Source organism: Dunckerocampus dactyliophorus, chromosome 5 (genome assembly GCF_027744805.1).
Source record: "Dunckerocampus dactyliophorus isolate RoL2022-P2 chromosome 5, RoL_Ddac_1.1, whole genome shotgun sequence".
Taxonomy (NCBI): domain Eukaryota; kingdom Metazoa; phylum Chordata; class Actinopteri; order Syngnathiformes; family Syngnathidae; genus Dunckerocampus; species Dunckerocampus dactyliophorus.
Window position 1 is genome coordinate 4,875,381 of NC_072823.1, and position 20,375 is coordinate 4,895,755.

At 41.4% G+C, this 20,375-nt stretch overlaps 1 protein-coding gene and 1 long non-coding RNA gene across 2 annotated transcripts in view; one reads left to right on the forward strand and one right to left on the reverse strand.

The window, feature by feature from the left end:
* The window catches only part of fgd4a (FYVE, RhoGEF and PH domain containing 4a), a 64,814-nt gene that overhangs the window by 23,601 nt on the left and 20,838 nt on the right, over positions 1 to 20,375 (reverse strand). The window contains exon 2 of the mRNA XM_054777884.1: positions 7,230 to 7,313. Within this exon, the coding sequence (XP_054633859.1) occupies positions 7,230 to 7,313 (84 nt within the window). The remainder of the gene's footprint in view (positions 1 to 7,229; positions 7,314 to 20,375) is intronic.
* LOC129182016 (uncharacterized) lies at positions 6,547 to 18,735 on the forward strand. Its single transcript, XR_008570553.1, has 3 exons — positions 6,547 to 7,390; positions 17,830 to 17,998; positions 18,392 to 18,735. It is a non-coding gene; the product is annotated as an uncharacterized LOC129182016 (long non-coding RNA).

The window sequence follows — 20,375 nt, forward strand, 5'->3', positions numbered from 1 at the left end:
TGAAGGTATAAACATGCAACAAACATTATATGCAGCCAAGACACTGTGGAATCTGCAGTGTGCCAACGGATTTGTTTGCAGCTACATCCAGAAGAAAACCGCCATTACGGAAAATGTGATTTTTGTGAATAACTACTGAACTAATATTGATATCATTATGAATCTAATTGCTAATGGTATGTTTTCATGGTCCAGGAATCTAAATATGTAGATAAAATAAATGTAGGACTAATATTTATGGTGGAAATCACAATATGGGAGGAACTATGGCGGAGGTTTGCACTCTGAGTGCTTTTTGTTCCGTTTTGTTTCTCATAATATCACAACTTTAGAAAGTAATGTCTTTTTCCTTTAATAGTTCAACTTCACCCTTCTAAAATTGACATGTTGTTCCTCATAATATGATGACTTTATTCTCTTAGGATTATGACTTTTTTCCCCATAAGATGACAAGTTATGACTTTATTCTCATTAAATGACTGCTGTTTGTTCCATTTTTGCTGTTTTCTTATTAACTGTATTTTGAGAATGTGCCCCCCCTTTGGACACCCCTGCGCTGTGCGTCTTCAACCGCAGTGCGAAGTCTGCTGTCGTAGGTCCTACACGGTATGGAAATATGCGGCGTGTGTTTTTATAAGCCTGAATGGGGTTTTGTTTTCTTCACGGTAATCTACACCAATCTCTTAAGTCTGAAACAGACCAAAAAAAGGCCACAGAATCATATAGTTAGCTACTATTTTTATAGGCTGACCGTAATTAAAGACAACAGCGCTTCGTCTGAGTGGGAACAGCCCCACACTGCGTTGGGGAGTGCAGTCTAAAAAAGGGCTCCCGAAATGACCGATCAATTCCAAAGACGCCCTCAGGAATTTCTCTTACGCTGCGTGCTTCCTCCCACGGTCACATTAAGAGATCATGAGAAAACCTTTTTTTTTTTTTTTTTTTTGCATGTATGACCCCCAAATAAGGCACCCGGTGGCTGTGCACTGCTCCAGAAGCTACATTTATCTGGTAGGACGGCAGGGGCTGAGCGTGGCCCTGCCCCCCGGGGGTTGTTTTTATGTGTCACACGCCAGTCTGGTCTGCAGCTGGAAGTCACTGTGCAGGATTCTTTCACCAAAACCAAACAAGAGGAAAGCATTTAATGTAATTCAATCAGGATGCGAAAATATGTGCAGCTAAAAATGCATATATATGGTCAGATGATTTGACTTGAAGATTTCGGGGCATCTTGTTCTGTTTCGGTGACCAGTGCAACTAATAATACCTCTCAAAGAAACGGAGATCTTTACAAGAACACTGGCATTTCTCAATTCTGGCGTCTTGATTGGCTGAGTGCACGGTAAATGAGCAGCGGCATTGCAGCGCCACCCTGCAGGAACACTTTGATTCACCTCCTCGCTCTGTGGCACCAGGAAGGAGCCCTGCTGTCTGGATCTGACTCTAGTTAACTTGCGGGGAAGGGAAACCAAAGAGGGCCACGTGCTGGAGAAGTGGTGCTCCTCCATTACGTACTTGACGAGACAAACTTGACCTTGATAGAGGATGTTGAGGCCTTGCTACCTTCACAACCGAGCTGAAGATGCACATGAATCTCTCCACTGTGCCAACTGTGCCTTAATTGTATTCAATTTTAATTAATTATCATTTTTAATAAATAATTACAATTAATTATAATTGTATTCCATTTAATTAATTAATTAATTTGAAATTTATAAAAAAATATATATATAATTTGATATAAACAACAGCAACAATGGAGAAAAAAAAAAAGAGTAAAAAGGTGTAAAAATAGGTTTTAATAATACACTTTGTCCGTTATAACACAAAGCTAACACAACATTTGCATTTAAATACTTTTTCATATGCGGCCGTTGGTGGAAAAAGTTTGGCCACCCCGGGGACACAAGTACCACTGTTAAAAAGTACCAAGTACCACTGTTAAAAAGTACCAAGTACCACTGTTAAAAAAGCCCACCATTCCTACGTGTCTTTGAGGTGCAAAAGTGACACATATGCGGTCCTCCCTCGTTTATTGCGGTTAATTGGTTCCAGGCCTGACCGTGATAAGTGCATTTCCACCAAGTAGGATTCCTTATCTACGAATCAAATACTTTGGCATAGAAATATTTTTTTGCACATTATTAGAGCCCTCTAGACATGAAATAACACCCCTATACTCACCCTTACACTTGTATAAGCAAATATAGTAGACATAATCGGGGAAAATAAGCCATTTAAGACGTAAATAAGACTTGTGTTGCAATAAATGTGTGCTGGAGGTATTATTATTATGATGATGATTATGTTATATTACGGTAACACCACTGACATCTAGTGACCAGTGTCGTATACTACATAGCATCACATTTTTGAATGCATCTTCTGAATGCTTTATAGTTGTATTTGGTTAATTTAGCAATTTTTATGATAGAATCAAATTTCTTAAAGATGCACATTTTGGCTAATAATAGGCCGTCTTCAACCACAAAACAGCACTTATACTTGCACACCATGACTCCGATTCCATCCGTTCACTGATCATCATTCATTAGTGGAGCGTGAAATACATTTTATACTGAAAATCTATTTCATGAGTGTGTGAGGCATATTGCAGGGAGGGTTCTAGAGCTGAATCTGATCTAATAAGTAGATGAAGCCAGCAGGAAGGAACCATGTCCGCAGCAGGTCTCCAAGGTGAACAGCCTCTGGCATGTTAGAGCAAGGCGGGTAAGGGAAGTCGACAAGTCAGATCCGTAACTTCGGGACAAGGATTGCGAAGGGGTGCGAAGCGGGGCTTTGCTACTGGCTGTATGATATGAAAAAAGGAACCATAACATCACCTTCATTTAGACAAAAACATATTTGACTAGCACTCGTGAAACTGACGCCTTCTTTAGGGGGACTTTAGCGAAACCGGCTGCTCTCGTCCGATCAATTCAATTATTTTTCAGGTTATCAGCGGAGGCGTCTGACTGACACGCACATGTGGATAGCCACATGGCTGCGTGAGCTGCCGTTTGACTGATGATCACACCGTGAGCCTCCAAAACTCGCCATACTCCGTCGAGCGTTGTTCTTCAAATGCCGTGTTAAAGCTTTTTAACGTGCTCCCCCCGCAAGATCTTCGTGGCTCGTGTTAGCAGTCAGGTTCCCCACGGCAGACACGGTGCTTTTGTTTTGAAGGAAAGTGTGAGGATGACACTGCCCAAGACGTTAGTGAGGGCAAGACACTCCACTGCACGAAAGGGTCGATGCGGTCTGCAACGGTGCTTTGAAAGGCATTTGTCGGCATATGCTGATCACGCCGATACTGATCGGTGACCGATCTATCGGAGCTAAATTATTGTACAGTTATGGTTATGTACGGTAACGTTGTTTTCCTCTGTTGACTTCACAAGCTCTGTCCAGTAGTCCTGCTATGATGCCGCATGCAGCGAATACAACCATCACCATCATACCGACACACCCTTTGACCATCACAACCACACCGTGCCAAGCCAAAAAAGCACTAGCCGTGCCATCATCTCCCCAGAAAGTTGTCACCTGATTAGCGATGGCCAATTAGAGATGCATGCAATGGCTTGCGTGCACATGACATCACATCGGAGTGACTCAATCCGTTACATCAGGAAAAAAGCGCAGGAATGCCCTCCAGTAGGTTGATGATGACAAAGACTGCAGCATTTCTACACAGAAGGAGCCAATTGCACACATGATTCAACTCACCTTGTGAATCCTCAGTGGTCTACCGTCGTGTGTGTGTGTGTGTGTGTGTGTGTGTGTGTGTGTGTGTGTATGTGTGTGTGTGTGTGGCCAAGAAGAGCAGTGAATTCTTCCAAGTGCTGCTGCTGAATGACGGTCAGCAAAGAGACTCTCGCCATACAGACTCCTCCCTCGCTCTCGCTCACACCTCATGTTTAAGCGGCTTCAAAGCAAACAAACAATGACACAAACGCACACTTTCCCAGAGGGCCACAACTGTATAAGCTTCCAAATGTAAAGCTTTTACTTGCAAAAGAAAGGTCCGCATCCCTGTTTAGTCCGTTCCGCAATTTAAAAACTCCACAAAAGCAAGCTCTTTTTCTGCTTCTCTCTCATGTACACACAAACACAGGCGCATGCGCACGCGTGGCAAAGTCAATTCGCTAGTTGATCAACTTCTAGTTCCCATTACCTATGCAAACACGCCAAGCCAAAATAAACATGAGCACTGAAACTATGAGAAACTGGTTCAAACAAAACAGAGTGGGAATTTAAATGAGGAAGGTACAGTAATCCCCCGCCACTGGGCGCTGTGAACTTCATGGCTTCACGTTCACAGTTTTCTAAAAATACATAAATTAATAAATCATGCTGTTCCGTGGCTGAAGGGTTATTAGTTAAAAATATGCATATTTTACATATTTTTGGGCCTATATTAGGCATTTTTAAGCATAATAATGGCTATATGAACTCAGATACAAAAATAAGGCATTCAGAAGATGCATTCAAGGACACTGCAATGATATGTAGTATTCTACACTGGTCACTAGGTGTCAGTAATGCAGTGGTTGTCAGTTATTTTCTGTCTTGCCCCCACTCGGAGACATGTTTTTGCTCCTATTGAGAAGCTGATCAAATCTATTTATTTATCAATACTGTGCAGCGGTGGCGGAGCCAGAAATGTTTCATTGGGGTGGCCAAGATGAGACCATCACTCACTAGGGTTGGCAATGAGTTGATACCTGAATTGTCTAGACGGCCCGTGGGTTGGCCGGAGAGTGACCAGGGGTGGCCACGACCACCACTGGCCACCCTGTAGCTCCGCCACTGCTTTTCGACCATCAGTTAGAGCACTTAATAGCTGAGCAGTGTGCCGAGGACATGTTTTCAACGCATAGGTTCTGGATTCTGCTCACCATCATGGCAGCCAAACCCGTGGAGGGCATAATACGGAAGTGGATGCCGATCGGAACTCCTGTTTTAACTCCCGTCTCCTTGGTTTACACGCCCACTCATGCTGCTCCAGAGAGCTTCCAATATTAACATTTATGTGCTCAACCACACTCATCACATTTAAGTCAAAGTCACCATAGTGAGAGAAGTTGACCGGAACCAATCAGGTAATCATGGAAAACTTACCTACCGCTTACAGCCCCCAACGTTACTTCCTGTCCTCCTCACACTCAGCTCCCCGAACACAGGAACACATTCACACATGCAAGCACGAGTCTTATTTGTTTTAAATGGCTTTTTTTCTTTTATTATGTCTACTATGTTGGGTAATACGAGTGTGTAGGTGACTATAGGGGTGTTATTTCATGTCTAGAGGGCTCTAATAATGCTATTTAGAAGGCCATACACAGGTTTTCTCTGCTCTAACTATAAAAATATTCCATTTCTAAATAAGGAATCCTACTCGCGAAAATTCACTTATCATGGTCGGGACTGGAACCAATTAACCGCGATAAACGAGGGATTACTGTATTTCTAATCATGAGCATAAATAGTTATTGCAGAAGTCATTGCGGGTAACTCGTTCAAGCTGTGAGCTGTTTGCAGAACGTCCCTCTGAAGTAACGGGCATCAACACACCACACCGGAAGACTTAAGTCTGGCAAGAGGACCAGATTGCTCTTTTTAAGAATAAGAAATAAGAAAGGCACGTCTGCATCAACAAAGCATTCTTTACAAAACGCAAGCAAGCTTACTGTCACAACAAGCAAAATTGATACGCTCATAAAAATGTCTATAAATTGCCAATTTTCCTCCGATTTCTGATCAACATTTGCAATAAAAGTTACTGCAACTCTCGACACAATCCAGGTTTAAGCCCTAAATATGCCTCACAAATTGATTTCATGAATTTAAAGTATACACTGTACAGGTTTCATTCATTTCGGTTTTGGTTAATGACAACCAAGGTTCCACTGTACGTATTTGTTTCTCCTGCGGATTTTGTAAGTTTACTCGTTTGCAGAGATATGATGCAGGTTTATTGCACCGGAGAAAGCCAGAATGTAAAAAATAAGATGAAATGTAGGTTATAAATTACGTTGTATTAGATATCTACCCAGACTGTTCAAACGAGTCCTGTCCCTTCAGCAAGTGACCACCGTTGTCACGATAAGCTAGCAGTCAATCACCCTCACTCTGGAGGCCTACGCAGAATTCCACCTTCACCGAAGGTTGACCGTGAGAAAGGTGAGGGAGGGGCACAGAGTTACACGGGAGGAGCTTGGTGTATGAAAATATGAAATACGAAAGACATGATTTAGCAAGGTTTTGCACTTTTGAAGGCTATGGTCGTGAACGTTTGCTCAGATGATAAATGGTATGTTTGAGTTAAAAAATGCTCACTTTCATTTTGGTTGAAGTTTTCTGTTATTGCAATTCAATGATTATTTCCCCCCATTCTTAAGGATGTGTTCAAGAGCGTATTGTATTGAATTGCCAGTATGGCTTTGACTGATTATACAAATAAAAGCACTGATAAAAATGACTTGAACTTGACGCTGGCTTTTACCAAATTCAGCAAGGCTGACTTCCTGAATTCAGATTATTTATGGTGAATCTTTCTGAAAGGTGTTTCCTGGGACTCTGATGAGGAACTACAAGAATCCAGCAGTAACTTTTCCCAGTTTGTGAACAGATAAAGAATAGAATGCACATATTCTCTTACATACAGTATAAAACATCAATCAGTGTGACGCATCCACTGAACCTGCTGTTTATCACTCTCAAATGCCCTACATGTCCCAAAGGGATTAGTGTGTGTGTGTCCCATCTGGCTTCATGTAAGGCTTTCATTGTGTCATCATCAACTGTGTCTTTGCGTGTGTGTGTGTGTGTGTGTGTGTGTGTGTGTGTGAGGTACAGAAAGGGTGACGGATCACCATTACCACCCGGCATGGGCGGGATGAATCCTTTTTGTTCAACCACTCAGACTTTGTTCAGATTAACCCTGCCTCTTGCTCTAATCCAGGATCCAATATGAGATTAGACGTCCAACTTGCATTGTCAGGAGCTACACCAGCAGCATACAAATGAGGGGGAGCGGAGGGGGAATGGATAGAAAAAGAGGAAGATAAAAGGCGGAGACAAAAACTCCCAAGAGGACAGTTGATGGGACGAAGGCAAAATATAAAGAAGATGAGGAGTCATAAAGCGTGAAGTGAGACACATTTTGCACCAAGTGTCACAAAATAGAAGATGGCTGCAAGGTGAGCTTGAGCGATGCTGCCTACCTCTGGAGTGCTCGATTTTCACGGGCACGCAGGCGTCTTCGTCAGCACGCTTGGACTGGAAACACACGGCGTTGTCTTTCCCCTCTGCAACCACACAAGATAAAACGGAACTATTACAAGATGCAAGATAGATTTGTGTACAGCTCATGGCAACGTATCAGGTTGGAAGACATACTGCAGCAGCATACCATACACTCTTGTTACTATTTCAGCATTGCACAATACCAAGTTAGTGATATTTTATATTCCTTGTAAATGATCACACTTTCTAGACTTTCCAATAAAAACAAACAAACAAAAATGAAAGCTATTTTCAGAAGTGAACTTGTTGTGCAACACAACCCCAGTGATAAAGAAAGTAATGAGTGTGTGTGGGATATGTAGGGCATCGTCTACTGAGACAGCTAACACAGCCCTTGAATATGCACAGAAAAGATTGAAGAGAAAATAGCATTAAAAACAATGATGGGGTCACAAGAGTATTAACCCCCCTCCCCCAAAAGACACACACGCCTGCTCAGAGACAATTAAAAAGCAACGTTCTCTCATGGGGGCACGTCAAACATGAAGTCTCAAAGCTGCAAGGCCATCAAAGCAGTTGTTGACGTCGACATCCTTAATTAAGCACACTTCTTGACTCAGCAGCCATCATGTCATGTTTCCCTGGCAACTGAGCACCACACTGAAATGATGGGTTTCGCCAAGATAGGGGTGTCCGAAGTGCGGCCGGGGAGACATTTGGGACGCGAAGCTGTTTTTTTTTTTTTTTTTTTTTTTTTTTTTATTGGCCTGCAGCACGTTCTAAAAAATAGAATTTAACAAGAATACTAAAATAAAGAAACAACAGCAAAACCAGCAGTAATTTTATAAGAATGAATGAAAATATTGTAAAAAAAAAAAAGTTGTAAATTTAATAAGAAAAAGTCAGAATTTTACAAGAATTTTCAAGAATTACAATATAATGAGGAAAAATAATGTAATATAATGGCATTAAGTTTAATATTAAAGAAAAAAGACGTCATTTTTAAAATTCGGAATATTATTAGCAACCAACAAAATAAAATAAGTTGTAAATTTTGAGAAATTAGGTTGTGGAAAAAGTTGTAATATTATGGGAATAAAGTCAAAATATTACAAGAAGAAAATGTACAAGAAGAAAGTTCAATTGTTGGAAAATGAAAAAAACAACAGCAGAAATGAAAAAAAAAACAGCTGTAATTTTACGAGAATATAGTCCAAATATTAAGACAAAAAAGTGGCATTTAAAAAAAAAAAAAAAAAAGACCGCGATTTTACCAGAATAAACCCATAATGTTATGAGGAAAAATATATACCACAAAAATTATGAGAATAAAGTCAAAATATTACGAGAAGAGAAGAGAATATTACGAGAAGAAAATTTACAAGATGAAAGTTGACTAGTTGGAAAAGGAAACAGCAGAACTGGAAAAAAGCAAACTTTATGAAACTGTACAAGAATAAAGTCAAACTATTATTATAAGGAGGAAAAAAAGTCATATTCTAGCAAGAAAAAAAGATTTTATTGTTAATTGGTATCCATTATTAATTAATTAATTAAAATAATAACACCATAATATTATGAGGAAAAATATATATGACAAAAATATTATGGGAATAAAGTCATAATATTACGAGAACAAAACTGACAAAGATTATTTAAGAATTAAGTTGAAATATTTGGAAAATTTAAAAAAAAAAACAACAACAACAACAAAAATGTGAAAAAAAGAGCAAAGTTCATACTAATGGGCTTTTTCACCAATACAGTATCATGAAGCTGAGAAGATGTTTTTTCTTGAAATATTTATAACTTTTGTCCTTTCATTCTTCAGTATGTGACCCTTGTTTGGACACCCCCTGCACTAAGATGTACATGATCACCATATGTCCTCTCCACTTTTACATTCATCAAGTAATCGTCAGGCCCTGGAGCAGGGGTGCCCATTACGTCGATCGCGTAAATGTCCCTTTGTAGATGTCATATGACATCAGTCAGCTGACATTAAGCTCCCCTCCTGCTTATATCTATAACAAAAGTTATCTGTTCATACTTACGTAGAAAAAAAAAATTGTACTGTTTGATGGCGTTGCTTCGCGTCCTGAACTCCACTACAGAAATCAGCGTTTTCTACACGTCCGCTTCTTAAACTTTTATTTCTTGATGAAATGGAAAATGTGCCCATTGCTGAAACCTTTATAATATGTTGCCTGCACTTCGGCTGCATTCAGTGTTGCAGCTCTACAAATTGTGTGTGTGTGTGTGTGTGTGTGTGTGTGTGTGTGTAATGAAGGAGGTGTAATATTCCGGTTTAGGGATGAAAATAGGGCTTTCTCCGTCCAGCCATCTGGACTCCTCATGACAGGCATCCTGCTGTTTACACACGTATGCATGTATGCACACACGCGTACGCACACACAATTTCCAAGTTATACTTTGAACACAAGTAAGCAGCTTATACGGCCATGCTATCAGACATTTCCACCACAAAGAAACAACCGACAACCTTATAGTGTGACACTTCCACCAGCTGCTTGGCACCCCTATTGTTTCCCGTGGTGGGGGACGGTCATCAAGTCAGCACTAGAAAACGCACACCGCATAAAAAAATAAAAATAAAATAAAATAAGTCGCCCACTCTGCTGAAACACGAGTGACAACATTTCCAGTGTGGAGGAAGTTTAGTGTCCAGCAACTCACAGTGTGACCCTAAACATCCTCCTTCATACTATCAACATCCCGTTTTCACATTCAACCAGCTTTGGCTCACGCCGCAGAGTGACCATCGCAGATCAGGCCACAATCAGGTAGACCCAGCTGGTGCAGGAAAAGCTAAACTCAGAGACGCAGCATTGGCTGGCCTTTAGTAGAATGTCAACAAAGATAAAATGATAACAAGCTGAGCTTTGGTAAAAAGAACAACACGGAGGACCAGGACTTGATGAGTTGGTCGACTTGGACACAAACAAGTCCCACTGTACAATTTTTAATATGCCGTAAATTCCGGACTATAAGCCATAACTTTTTTCCACACGCTTTCAACACTGCTGCTTAACCGATGATGCGGCTAGTTTATGGTTGAAAGAACTAAAGTTGCCTTAAGGCAGTGGTCACCAACCTTTTTGAGACCAAGATCCCCTGGTCTCGGCCGTGAACCCGCCCAAGAGCTAACCCCCCCCAAACAAGCGGGATGCATATACTGTATATATATACATATATATACATATATATATATATATACATATATATACATACATATATATATATACATACACATATATATATATATATATATATATATATATATATATATATATATATATATATATATATATATACATATACATACACATACACACACACAATATATGATTTATGTTATTATTGATTTGTTGATTTCAACATTTCAGCTTTTTCACATTGTGCCTTATGCTTTATTTTTTTTTTTTTTATAATTGTAGCTGTTTTTTTTTTATTTTATTTTATTTTGTTTCTGCAGTGATGCAATGACAAATGAGCCACAGGCCGCAGATGGCCCCCGAACCGCACTTTGGGCACCCCTACTTTTGTGGCTCTTGGTCCGGGTTGCGGTTGTGGCGTCGGCTTCATGAGCAAACCACAACTATTTGGCTTGTTGGCTCAGTTAGGGGACGAGCGATGAAGATTGACGAGAGAGGGGGCTGGTCAATGCGCTACAACAGTCAGCTCTTAACGAACGGTGTCGTCGTGGCTCAAAGATTTTTTTTTGAGGTGCACGTCTATGGAGTTATATTTGTGCCCTAACTTTGAGGTAGCAAAGGCAGACTTTGAGCCCTGTTAACGTGCAAGAATTACAGTTGTGTTTGCAAGCACATCGCTGCAGTGCGCTGTCACTCCCTCCCTCTCTCCCTCGCTCGACCTTTTTGCTAGTGCGGGGGGGTGAGTCTGTGTATGATGCGATCCGGTGTATTAGTGTACTTCAGGCCAGGTTTTGGGGACTGGGCTCCTTGCTGGGGGTCGCGGGTGGCTGCCTGGATAGCGTACGGGCGTGTTCAGTGGACAAAATGCGTGCCTGTTGATCGCTCTCTGGGTGATGAGGGCACTGATATAATACTTTTTCTTTCCAAAATGTTCTCACGAACAACCGACAAAGTCCCAGCGATCAACTAGTAGCTCACGATCGACGTGTTGGCGACCCCTGCCTTAAAGCTTAGAGTGCAGATTGAGGAAGTAGTGAATTGGAGTAGTGAGGTGGACGCTAGTATCACGTTTTGAAGTCTTATGCAGTGATCGTGTTTTGAGCTGACAAATCTAAAGTATGTTTGATGAAGTGTTGAATTACTACAGCATATTTTAGTTGGGCCGCACGGTGGTCTAGTGGTTAGCACGTTGGCCGATACAGGAACAGCCTGGAGATCGGGAAGACCTGGGTTCGATTCTCCCCTGGGCATTTTCTGTGTGGCGTTTGTATGTTCTCCCTGTGTGCGCGTGGGTTTTCTCCGGGCACTCCGGCTTCCTCCCACATTCCCAAAAACATGCATGTTAGGTTAATTGGCGACTCTAAATTGTCCATAGGTATGAATGTGAGTGTGAGTCTATATGTGACCAGTCCAGGGTGTACCCCGCCTGTCGCCCGAAGTCAGCTGGGATAGGCTCCAGCATGCCCCCGCGACCCTAATGAGGATGAAGCGGTATAGAAAACAGCCCTTAGTATGCTTGCAGATTTACTACTATTAATCAGCAGAGGTGTTTTGTCTATGACTTCGAGTCAATTCCGAAGTCATAGGATTAAAATTTTCTAATCCTGACAAGTCCCAAGTACTGTTAAGTGTTTACCAAATAAAATATAATTGCAAATGCAAATGAAATTCTCCTCGGTAGCATGGTGACACATCCTGGTGTTAATCACTGCCACTCTCCAGCAGTCTGGCGCTCCCAGAAAGATAAGCCACATCCTCATTGTTTGTTTTCAAACCTGATTGGACGTTAATAGATGCATCCAATGAGGCAAATTCTGTGAGCAAATTTGGTTGTCTTGCAAGAAATGACATAAAAACCCTTGCATCTCAAATTGTGGGGCGGCCCTCCTGGGGGGAGCGCAATGAACTCTTCGGAGGGGGGCCTGAGAGGGAGGGACGACTTTCAATATTAGTGCAGACCTGCCAACATGTATGAATTTGCTGTACTCGGCATGCAATTTGACTTGACTTGAATATGCTCGCATGCTTCACTGCTCTCCATTTTGCTGGTGTCAGTTTTGAGTTCAGTCTGTACAGTACAGATAAATAAATATTATCGGTTTCTCAATAGTATTTCAAATGTGTGTGTGTGTGTGGGGTGGGGCGCAAAACATTTCTGTCCCCCAGTGGGGGCGTAACAGAAAAGAACTGAGAAGCACTGTATTAGTTGAATACTTTGAATGGGGACACATTTCACTCAACACTCTCAATCAACGTCTCAAGTCATCAGTTTTCAATTTTCACGTCCCGAGTCACTGATGTCAAAGTCCAAGTCGAATTGCAAGTCTTTGACGATACTGACAAGCCGAGTCCAAAGTCATCAAAATTGTATCTTGAGTCCACACTGCTAATCTGCATCTTTGCCACTGCACCTTGGATCTGAACAGATGTCAGCTATCTGAAAATGAATAAGCTCAAAAAAAAAAAAAAAGGATCTACCGCGACGATTTTAATAAGCACGTGTTTGCGCTTCACAAACAAACGGAGGTATAAGCTCACCTGCTGGTGTTATCTCCTAAGTCGAGCTGCAGGCCGTTGATAGCAGCTTGGTCTCCGTTGGCCTTCTCCATAGCAACAAGCAGACACGGACTGCGTGTGCGCTACTCTTCATGACAACGGCTGCGTAATTGACTTCAGAAAGTGTCATGTCAAATATCTCAAAGGGCGTTTACTGCATGCTCTGTATACATGCAGCAGAACCAGGAGTACAACAACACACGATGGGCTAATTCTTGTGCATACATTTAAAACAGGGGTGGGCAAACTTTTTGACTCTTAAAAAATTTGGTGGTGGGGCCGCCTATATATAGGTGGCATCAAAGTTAACGCATCACATAAATCAATAAATAAGCGCTAAACATAGCACGTAACTTAAAACTGCTAGTTCCAAATGCCCGCAAGGCATGCTGGTTAGTCCAGCTGCAACAACAATATGAACTGTGAACAATGAAACATTGTAAAGAGTACATTTACTCCTCCTTGTTTACTTCTTTGACGACCTCCTCAACATATTCTGCAATCAAGCAAAAATGCAACAAACACGGCAAAATGTTGGGAGAAAGAGTACCACAAGCTACCCAGCATGCCTTGCGGCTGGAACGATGGGTGTTTTTTTCGGCATGAGTCGTGTGCGTAGATATTTCTTTGTATGCCCACATGGTGCAGTAGGTAGGTTACTTTGTGCATCGTGTGCGTTGACGTGTTGTGTTGCTTGGATGGCTTTTTTGTACAAGCTGCAGACTGCATCTGACTATTTTGGCGACTTGAGCGTGCCACCATAGCACTGCAGGTCATGTTCCCGGCTACACTTTCCATGTTAAAGGTTTCTAAAAAGGAATTTGGAAATGCCCGGTAGCCTGGATTAAGACGCTTGGCCGGCCCGATGTGGCCCGCGGGCTGCAATTTGCCCACCCTGATTTCAAATATCTGTAATTTTTTCTTATTTTTGGCTCAAAATGCATCTTGTCCTGTCTGTCAGCAGAATTGTGCAAATAATATTACAAAAATCTGACCATTATTCCTATATTAGACTTATATTTGGCCACTGACATTCTATTCGATTTTAAACTCAAAGGAAAAGGAATGTATTGACTTTTCATGCGAGTTTAAAAAAAGACGTCCAGCTATAAAACAAAAGGTTACCGAACATAACATCCTTTGTTTGCTTTTAGCACAGTATGTGCACAGTGCACAGTATGTACAAAAGTTATAACTTCTTTCAAGGAGACACAATCCAATTAGAAGTTGGAGAACATGTCCATGTAAATCAGAAGCACGTGTGTGTGGTTTCTCCTGCGTACCCACTCAATTCAAAGAGTTTTGAGTGCCTGGCTCTTTAACCAAATACGAAACCTGTCCACAGTACCTGAGCACACTTTTCTCCAGAACTGCAGCGCTGTCCACATGCTGAATTCCACACAATGTTCCTCCATCTTGGAAATGTTCTACTAAACCCAGTATTTTTCCTCCTGAAACTATAACTGCTATTTTCAGCCACAGATTAACACGACAGCTCACGGCATGTATTTACCTTCCCAGGACCCGTACCTGCACTGTACAAACCGGTTTCCGAGAAACCGGGTATGACGGAGGAATGAGAAGGATGGCTAAGCTACCCTTAAAAATGTTTATTCACAGTCAGCTGCAGGGGAAGGTTCCACTGAGAATCAAAGTGGGAAGAGAAAAGTGAAGACGAAACAGGTGGAAACATGATAAATCTCTAATGAGCAACATTCCAGGAAAAGAGGGCACTGAGGGAGTGTTAAAAATGAAAACAAACAAGTCACAGCAAGTCCCGTTTAATTTTACACTAATCTGCTATCACACATTTCCATCATGTAAAAAGTGATCTGTCGAGGCAAGTAACCTCTTCCCTGCAAGGGCATCCATAAACCATTACTCATATTATATCAAAAATAAAATAAAAATGACCACCACCCTGGAATGGAATAGAAATATTTTATTTGCTCCAAAGATCATCTGACAATTATGAAGTACAATCTACCTTTAATACAAAAGCAAATATATTTGTAGACACATACTGTACACACGTTATTATATAAATGGGCCACTAGGAGTGGACGGATGAATCCAAATATCGATCATATCGATAACACGGGTGGTTTTTTCATATAGTTATATTCTTGATTCTTATAGTTCTATATTGTTATTGCGGAGAGAAGCGGGGGCCGAGATGACGATAATTTTCATAATTTGCCATGAAACATGTGCGTGTAGTTTTTATGGACACTGTGGGAGACAAAAAGTGAGGAAAAAAAAACATCAAAAAGCAAAACAGTCGCTTCTTTTCAGGTTGTTTCTATGCCACACGCAAGACGGAGACGCCCCTGAGTGCCATTAGACGGGGCGGGTGTGGGGAGCGGTGGGCGAGGTCACACAGTGCTGGCTCCTCCTTGAGAAGAGGGCTATATGCTTTCATTTTACAGTCTCCAAAATTGCCGATTTCTGGTCGCTTTTTTGAAAAACAGAAACCACAGGGGTCTGAATTCTCGCTAAACATATCACTAAACAGTAATCCCTCGTTTATCACGGTTAATTGGTTCCAGACCCTACCGTGATAAGTGAATTTCCACAGAGTCCTTATTTATAAATGGAATACTTTTGTAATTAGAGCATAGAAAACCTGTTTATGATCTTCTAAATATTTTTTTTTTACATTATTAGAGCTCTCTAGACATAAACACCCCTATCATCACCTTGACACTCCTACTACTCAATACATTAGACACAATAAGAGTAAATAAACCATTTAAGACATGAATAAGACGTATGCTTGTGTGTTGCTACAAATGGGTTCCCCTGGGGAGCAGAGTGAGCGGCAGACAGGAATTGACGTCGGGGGTTCAGAGATACAGAGTTGGGGCTGCAACAGTAGCCCGTCTTTTTATTCGGGATTATTGTGCCTGTTGTAAAATCATTCAAACCTGCAATAAAAGACTGTTGTTCCGGGGATTAAGTCTGGCGTGTGTGTGTCGGACCCAACATTACAGGTACATTACTGACACCTAGTGATGAGTGTAGAACACCGCTTCAGCGTCTTTGAATGCGTCTTTTGAATGCCTTGTATTTGTATTTTAGTTTATTTTGTCAATTTTATGCTTCAAAATGCTTAATTTAGGCCAAGAAAATACAGTGACAGTGAATCTACAAAATTGAGGGACGACTCTCGCTAAGTTGGTTACACTGACCCCTCCTTCGACATCTTCTTAGGTGTGTTAAGAAGCAGAGTTACGATGCCAGCACCATTGGCGCTGTATTTACTTGGTACCGGATCAATACCAAAACTTACAGTACCGCCCGACCCTACAGGCCACTACAACAACAAAGTGTTACTCCATTGAATATCAAATTAAATCGGTAAACCAAAGAATGCATTAAATGGGCTTGTTGCACACAACAACACCAAACAAAACAGTCTAGCTTCCCCCCCAAAAATAAATCACAGGGTTCCCCCCTTATATTTGCTCGTACAAAACCTAGAGCTACTGGAATGAGACTAAATCACACAGGAGAATCTGCACTGATCCACCAAAAAGGCAATGAAGCTAAACATAAATTTGCAAGGCTGTCCTAGTTTGAGGACTATTATTCAAGATGTAACTCATACATAATGGAATGGGGTGGGGGACATATTAGCATGCCATGTCACGCCCCTTTAATCATGCTGCTGATAATGTGTGTTTTTTGCATGTTCCATACACACACACACACACACACACACACACACACACACAGGACCTTGGCTATTGAAGGGCAGCAGGTGTGGCCTCACCGTCCCCACTCTCCTGTCCGCACAGAACAGAACAATTACCAAAAGACTTATGGGCCTGCTATAAACATAATAGAGTCCAAATTAAAAGATCATTCAGTGCTTTTTATACGCTCAAAGCAACCAGATGAGACCCTTTCTGTGCAGAAAACACGAATCAGTTGATTGTTTCATGTCTGTGTATTGTACTCACAGGAAAAAAATCTGGTACCGCCGTGTGTATTGTGATGGTTAAGAGGATCAATTAAGCAACCCCTATAGAGTGATGCTACAAACATGTCATGATGTTGTTTTTGACTAAACACTGCATTGATAAAACATATGCAGAGAAATACCTAAATCAGCGGTTCTCAACTGACGGATTGGGACCCAGAAGTGGGTCTCGGGTCCTTTCTGGGTTGGTCGCAGACAGCAAGTCAAAAATGACATTAAAATGTCAAATACAACAGATGTCTGACTTATTTTGAAGTAAATGTGATAAATAATTTAGTCATCTCTATCTCAGGTTCTGGATGAAATTCCCATAGAAAAACTCCAACGTCATAGAATAATGGAAGTTATAGTTGAAAAGATGGGGCCAACTATATTTACAAAAGTACATAGATAATATATGTTTGGCACAATAGCATTAGCATGGCTATATGTTTCATAGATTATTTTCATTAAAACAACTTATCATGGTATGCATAAGTATGAATGCATATGCATATACATATGTATAGGTGCGACAACAATTGGATTATATTTGAGTATTGCCTCGTGCCGGCCAGCATTTCCTGATGTATGCTTCAGTAATCCAAAGCTGTTGAATCAAAGCAAATGACATTAGTGGCCACGCTTCCTGTGGAATGAGACAATCTTTGGGGAGATATGTTATTTGAATCAGACACAGCTCCCCCAAAGACTGTGTCCTTCCACAGGAAGAGCGGCCACTCATGAGCTGGGCAGGCGAACAGCCTATTACAACGCAGGACAGACGTTGCACCAACCACAACAACGCCATTGTGACCACCCCCTGAGACATAAAGAGGCAGACTCCACACATACTGTACTAATACAAAGTTTTGGATTTAGGGTGAAACGTCTTACAAGAAGAGTCCCGTTGCCTCCAAGCTTTGTGGATTACCATGACCTGGATGACTGAGACAGGCATATTGTACGTCTCATGAAGTGTATGCAGCATGGCGAGGCGCAGCCCACCTCATCCCGAGATCTCAGCATGCACTCTGCACAGCCCCTCTAGGTGAAGATAAGCTTTTAGCATGATCTGAACATGCACCATGGCACATGTCTAATGAGGGTAAGCCATGTGGGAGACGGGGAGCGGGGACCTTGAACAACCCCACAAAAGAGAGGAAGGGGAGCTTTTCCTTACTCTGCATAGCCGTAAGCGTAACAGCTGGTCGACATGTTCAGCCAAGGCCTAAATCCTGAAAAGTCAGCAAAACGGCAATAAAACTGTACACCAGATTACTATCTGATAAGATTGAACAGAGTTCAGTAGCAGTACATGGCAAGAGGGAAAAGCAGAAATAATTGACTGATGACTGACTGACAATGGGATCAATTGTTAGAAAGAGCAGGCAACACTCAGGCTCTCTTTAATTCCCCCCTTTTCACTGTGCTTCCTCTATAGGTTCTGTTCCCTGACTTGCATTCACCCTCCTCTTGCTCCATCCCCCTGTGACCTAACTGCCCACCACGGAAAACGGATCACAGCCGCCGGGCAGCAGCTACTAAATGTGTCAATCAATAGGCCGTCCCTCCCAATCAGCACTCACTGGGCCCCAGCAGACTTCTCATAAATGAACAACAGGGCTTTATCATAGTGAGCTCTTTCATGGCCAGCCTAGGCCAAATGTATGTCTATGTTTATATGTTGAGGTGAAACTGACCCCTTTTCAGTAAAATAGTGACTTTCTGTTCTGGTCTGCTAATAAAAAGCAAAAATAACAACCAATAAAACTTTGAATTCCATGCTATACTATTATTTCTTGTCACTTTCAAGCAGTTTCCATGTATTCATTTCCATTTCAAGCCTTCTTCCATTTCCCTCCAAAAATAGCCCTGAAATTTCCATGTGCTGAGCAAAAGTACTTCTTACTGAGCTCCAAAAATAACCTCATGAGAAATTCTCACAAACCCTTCTGAGTAAGATGTGTATGTGTTGTAGGTGTCAGCTGAAAAAGGAACAAAATGCATAAGGCTACTGTCACAAAAGGAGGAAGAATCGATGAGTTGCCAAAGGTTGATGAGAAGATATTTTGTTGACAGAGATTGAAACCACTATTTTTTAGCAATGCATATGCAGAATTTTCCTTCCCGACAGGTTCCTTCTCACCTCTATTTTAGTATTGTATTCAAAATGAGTCCACCAGTTGCTTTGGTTCCAGTTAGAGCATAGAAAACCTGTGTGTGGCCTTCTAAATACGTTTTCTAACATTACTTAACATTATTAGAGCCCTCCAGACAGGAAAATTCCACCCCTACAGTCACCTTTATACTTGTACTACCTAAAAAAGCAGACATAATAACTGAAAATAAGACATATTAGACATAAATAAGACATAACAGACTCATAGGTTAGCATCGGGAGAGTTCCATGTTGCGTTTGTCTGGACAGCGAACTTGATGTGGTGGAATACTGTCTCATCAATGTAACAATTTTTCTCTCTTTTTTTTCTCTTGGAGATCAATAAAGTAGCTATAAAGTATCTATCTACCAAGTGCATTGAGGAACGCATTCATTGGGGCGCTGCAATGACGTCAGCTTCACTCTGGGCTCCTGGTCCTCTGGCTCCCTCTGTTGGACAGAGGCAGCATTGCAACGCCATCCAGCATTTTCTATGCTGCTTTTCCTCCAATGAAATGCTTCGCTCACACGAAATGCATTATGGGAAAACTTTTTTTTAATGTTAATTTTGAACTCGTATTGGTACATGTTTATATATTTCTGAGTTATACCCTTTGAGTGTTAAGTTGCTGTGCGATGACTTTAATGTTGTTTGTAAGATGACACAGTCTGACTGTTATATTGAGTAATTTCCAATGGGTTGACAAGCTTGTCGTGGGTTTTTTCATAGCTCATGATTGGCTCCAGTCAAATAAAGAGCTGCCTGGTCCTAACGGACTCCTGCATTGCCATTTTATGACATGAAGGTGTCTGTGTATTTTATGTGTAATACTGCTAACAAACAAAGAAGAGAAATAATAATTCAAATTAAAATACACTTGACTAATCTTTCAAACCTGTTCTAACCCTCTGTATTGATCGACGCACTGAGATTCATTAACACTGAGCACTGATGCATAATGTATGAAATAAATGATGGTGAGTGCATTGCTCCATCAAACAGCACTGACAGAACTCAAACAAGATCATTGTGTCCTGGAGGATTCTTGTGCTCAGTATGAATGAGCCTTTCTGACGAGGCTCTGGAGCCCACATTCTCAGCACTGAGCTGGAATGCACAGAGGAGCCTTCAGCTCTCCAAGCTGAGCTTGAGAGAAAAACAAGCTGAGAAAGATATATATAAATAAAGAAATAAGATTTAATATGACAGGAAGCATCTGGTTAAAGTGGCAACCATTGGATTTTATTTGCTTCAGGGCTCCTCACA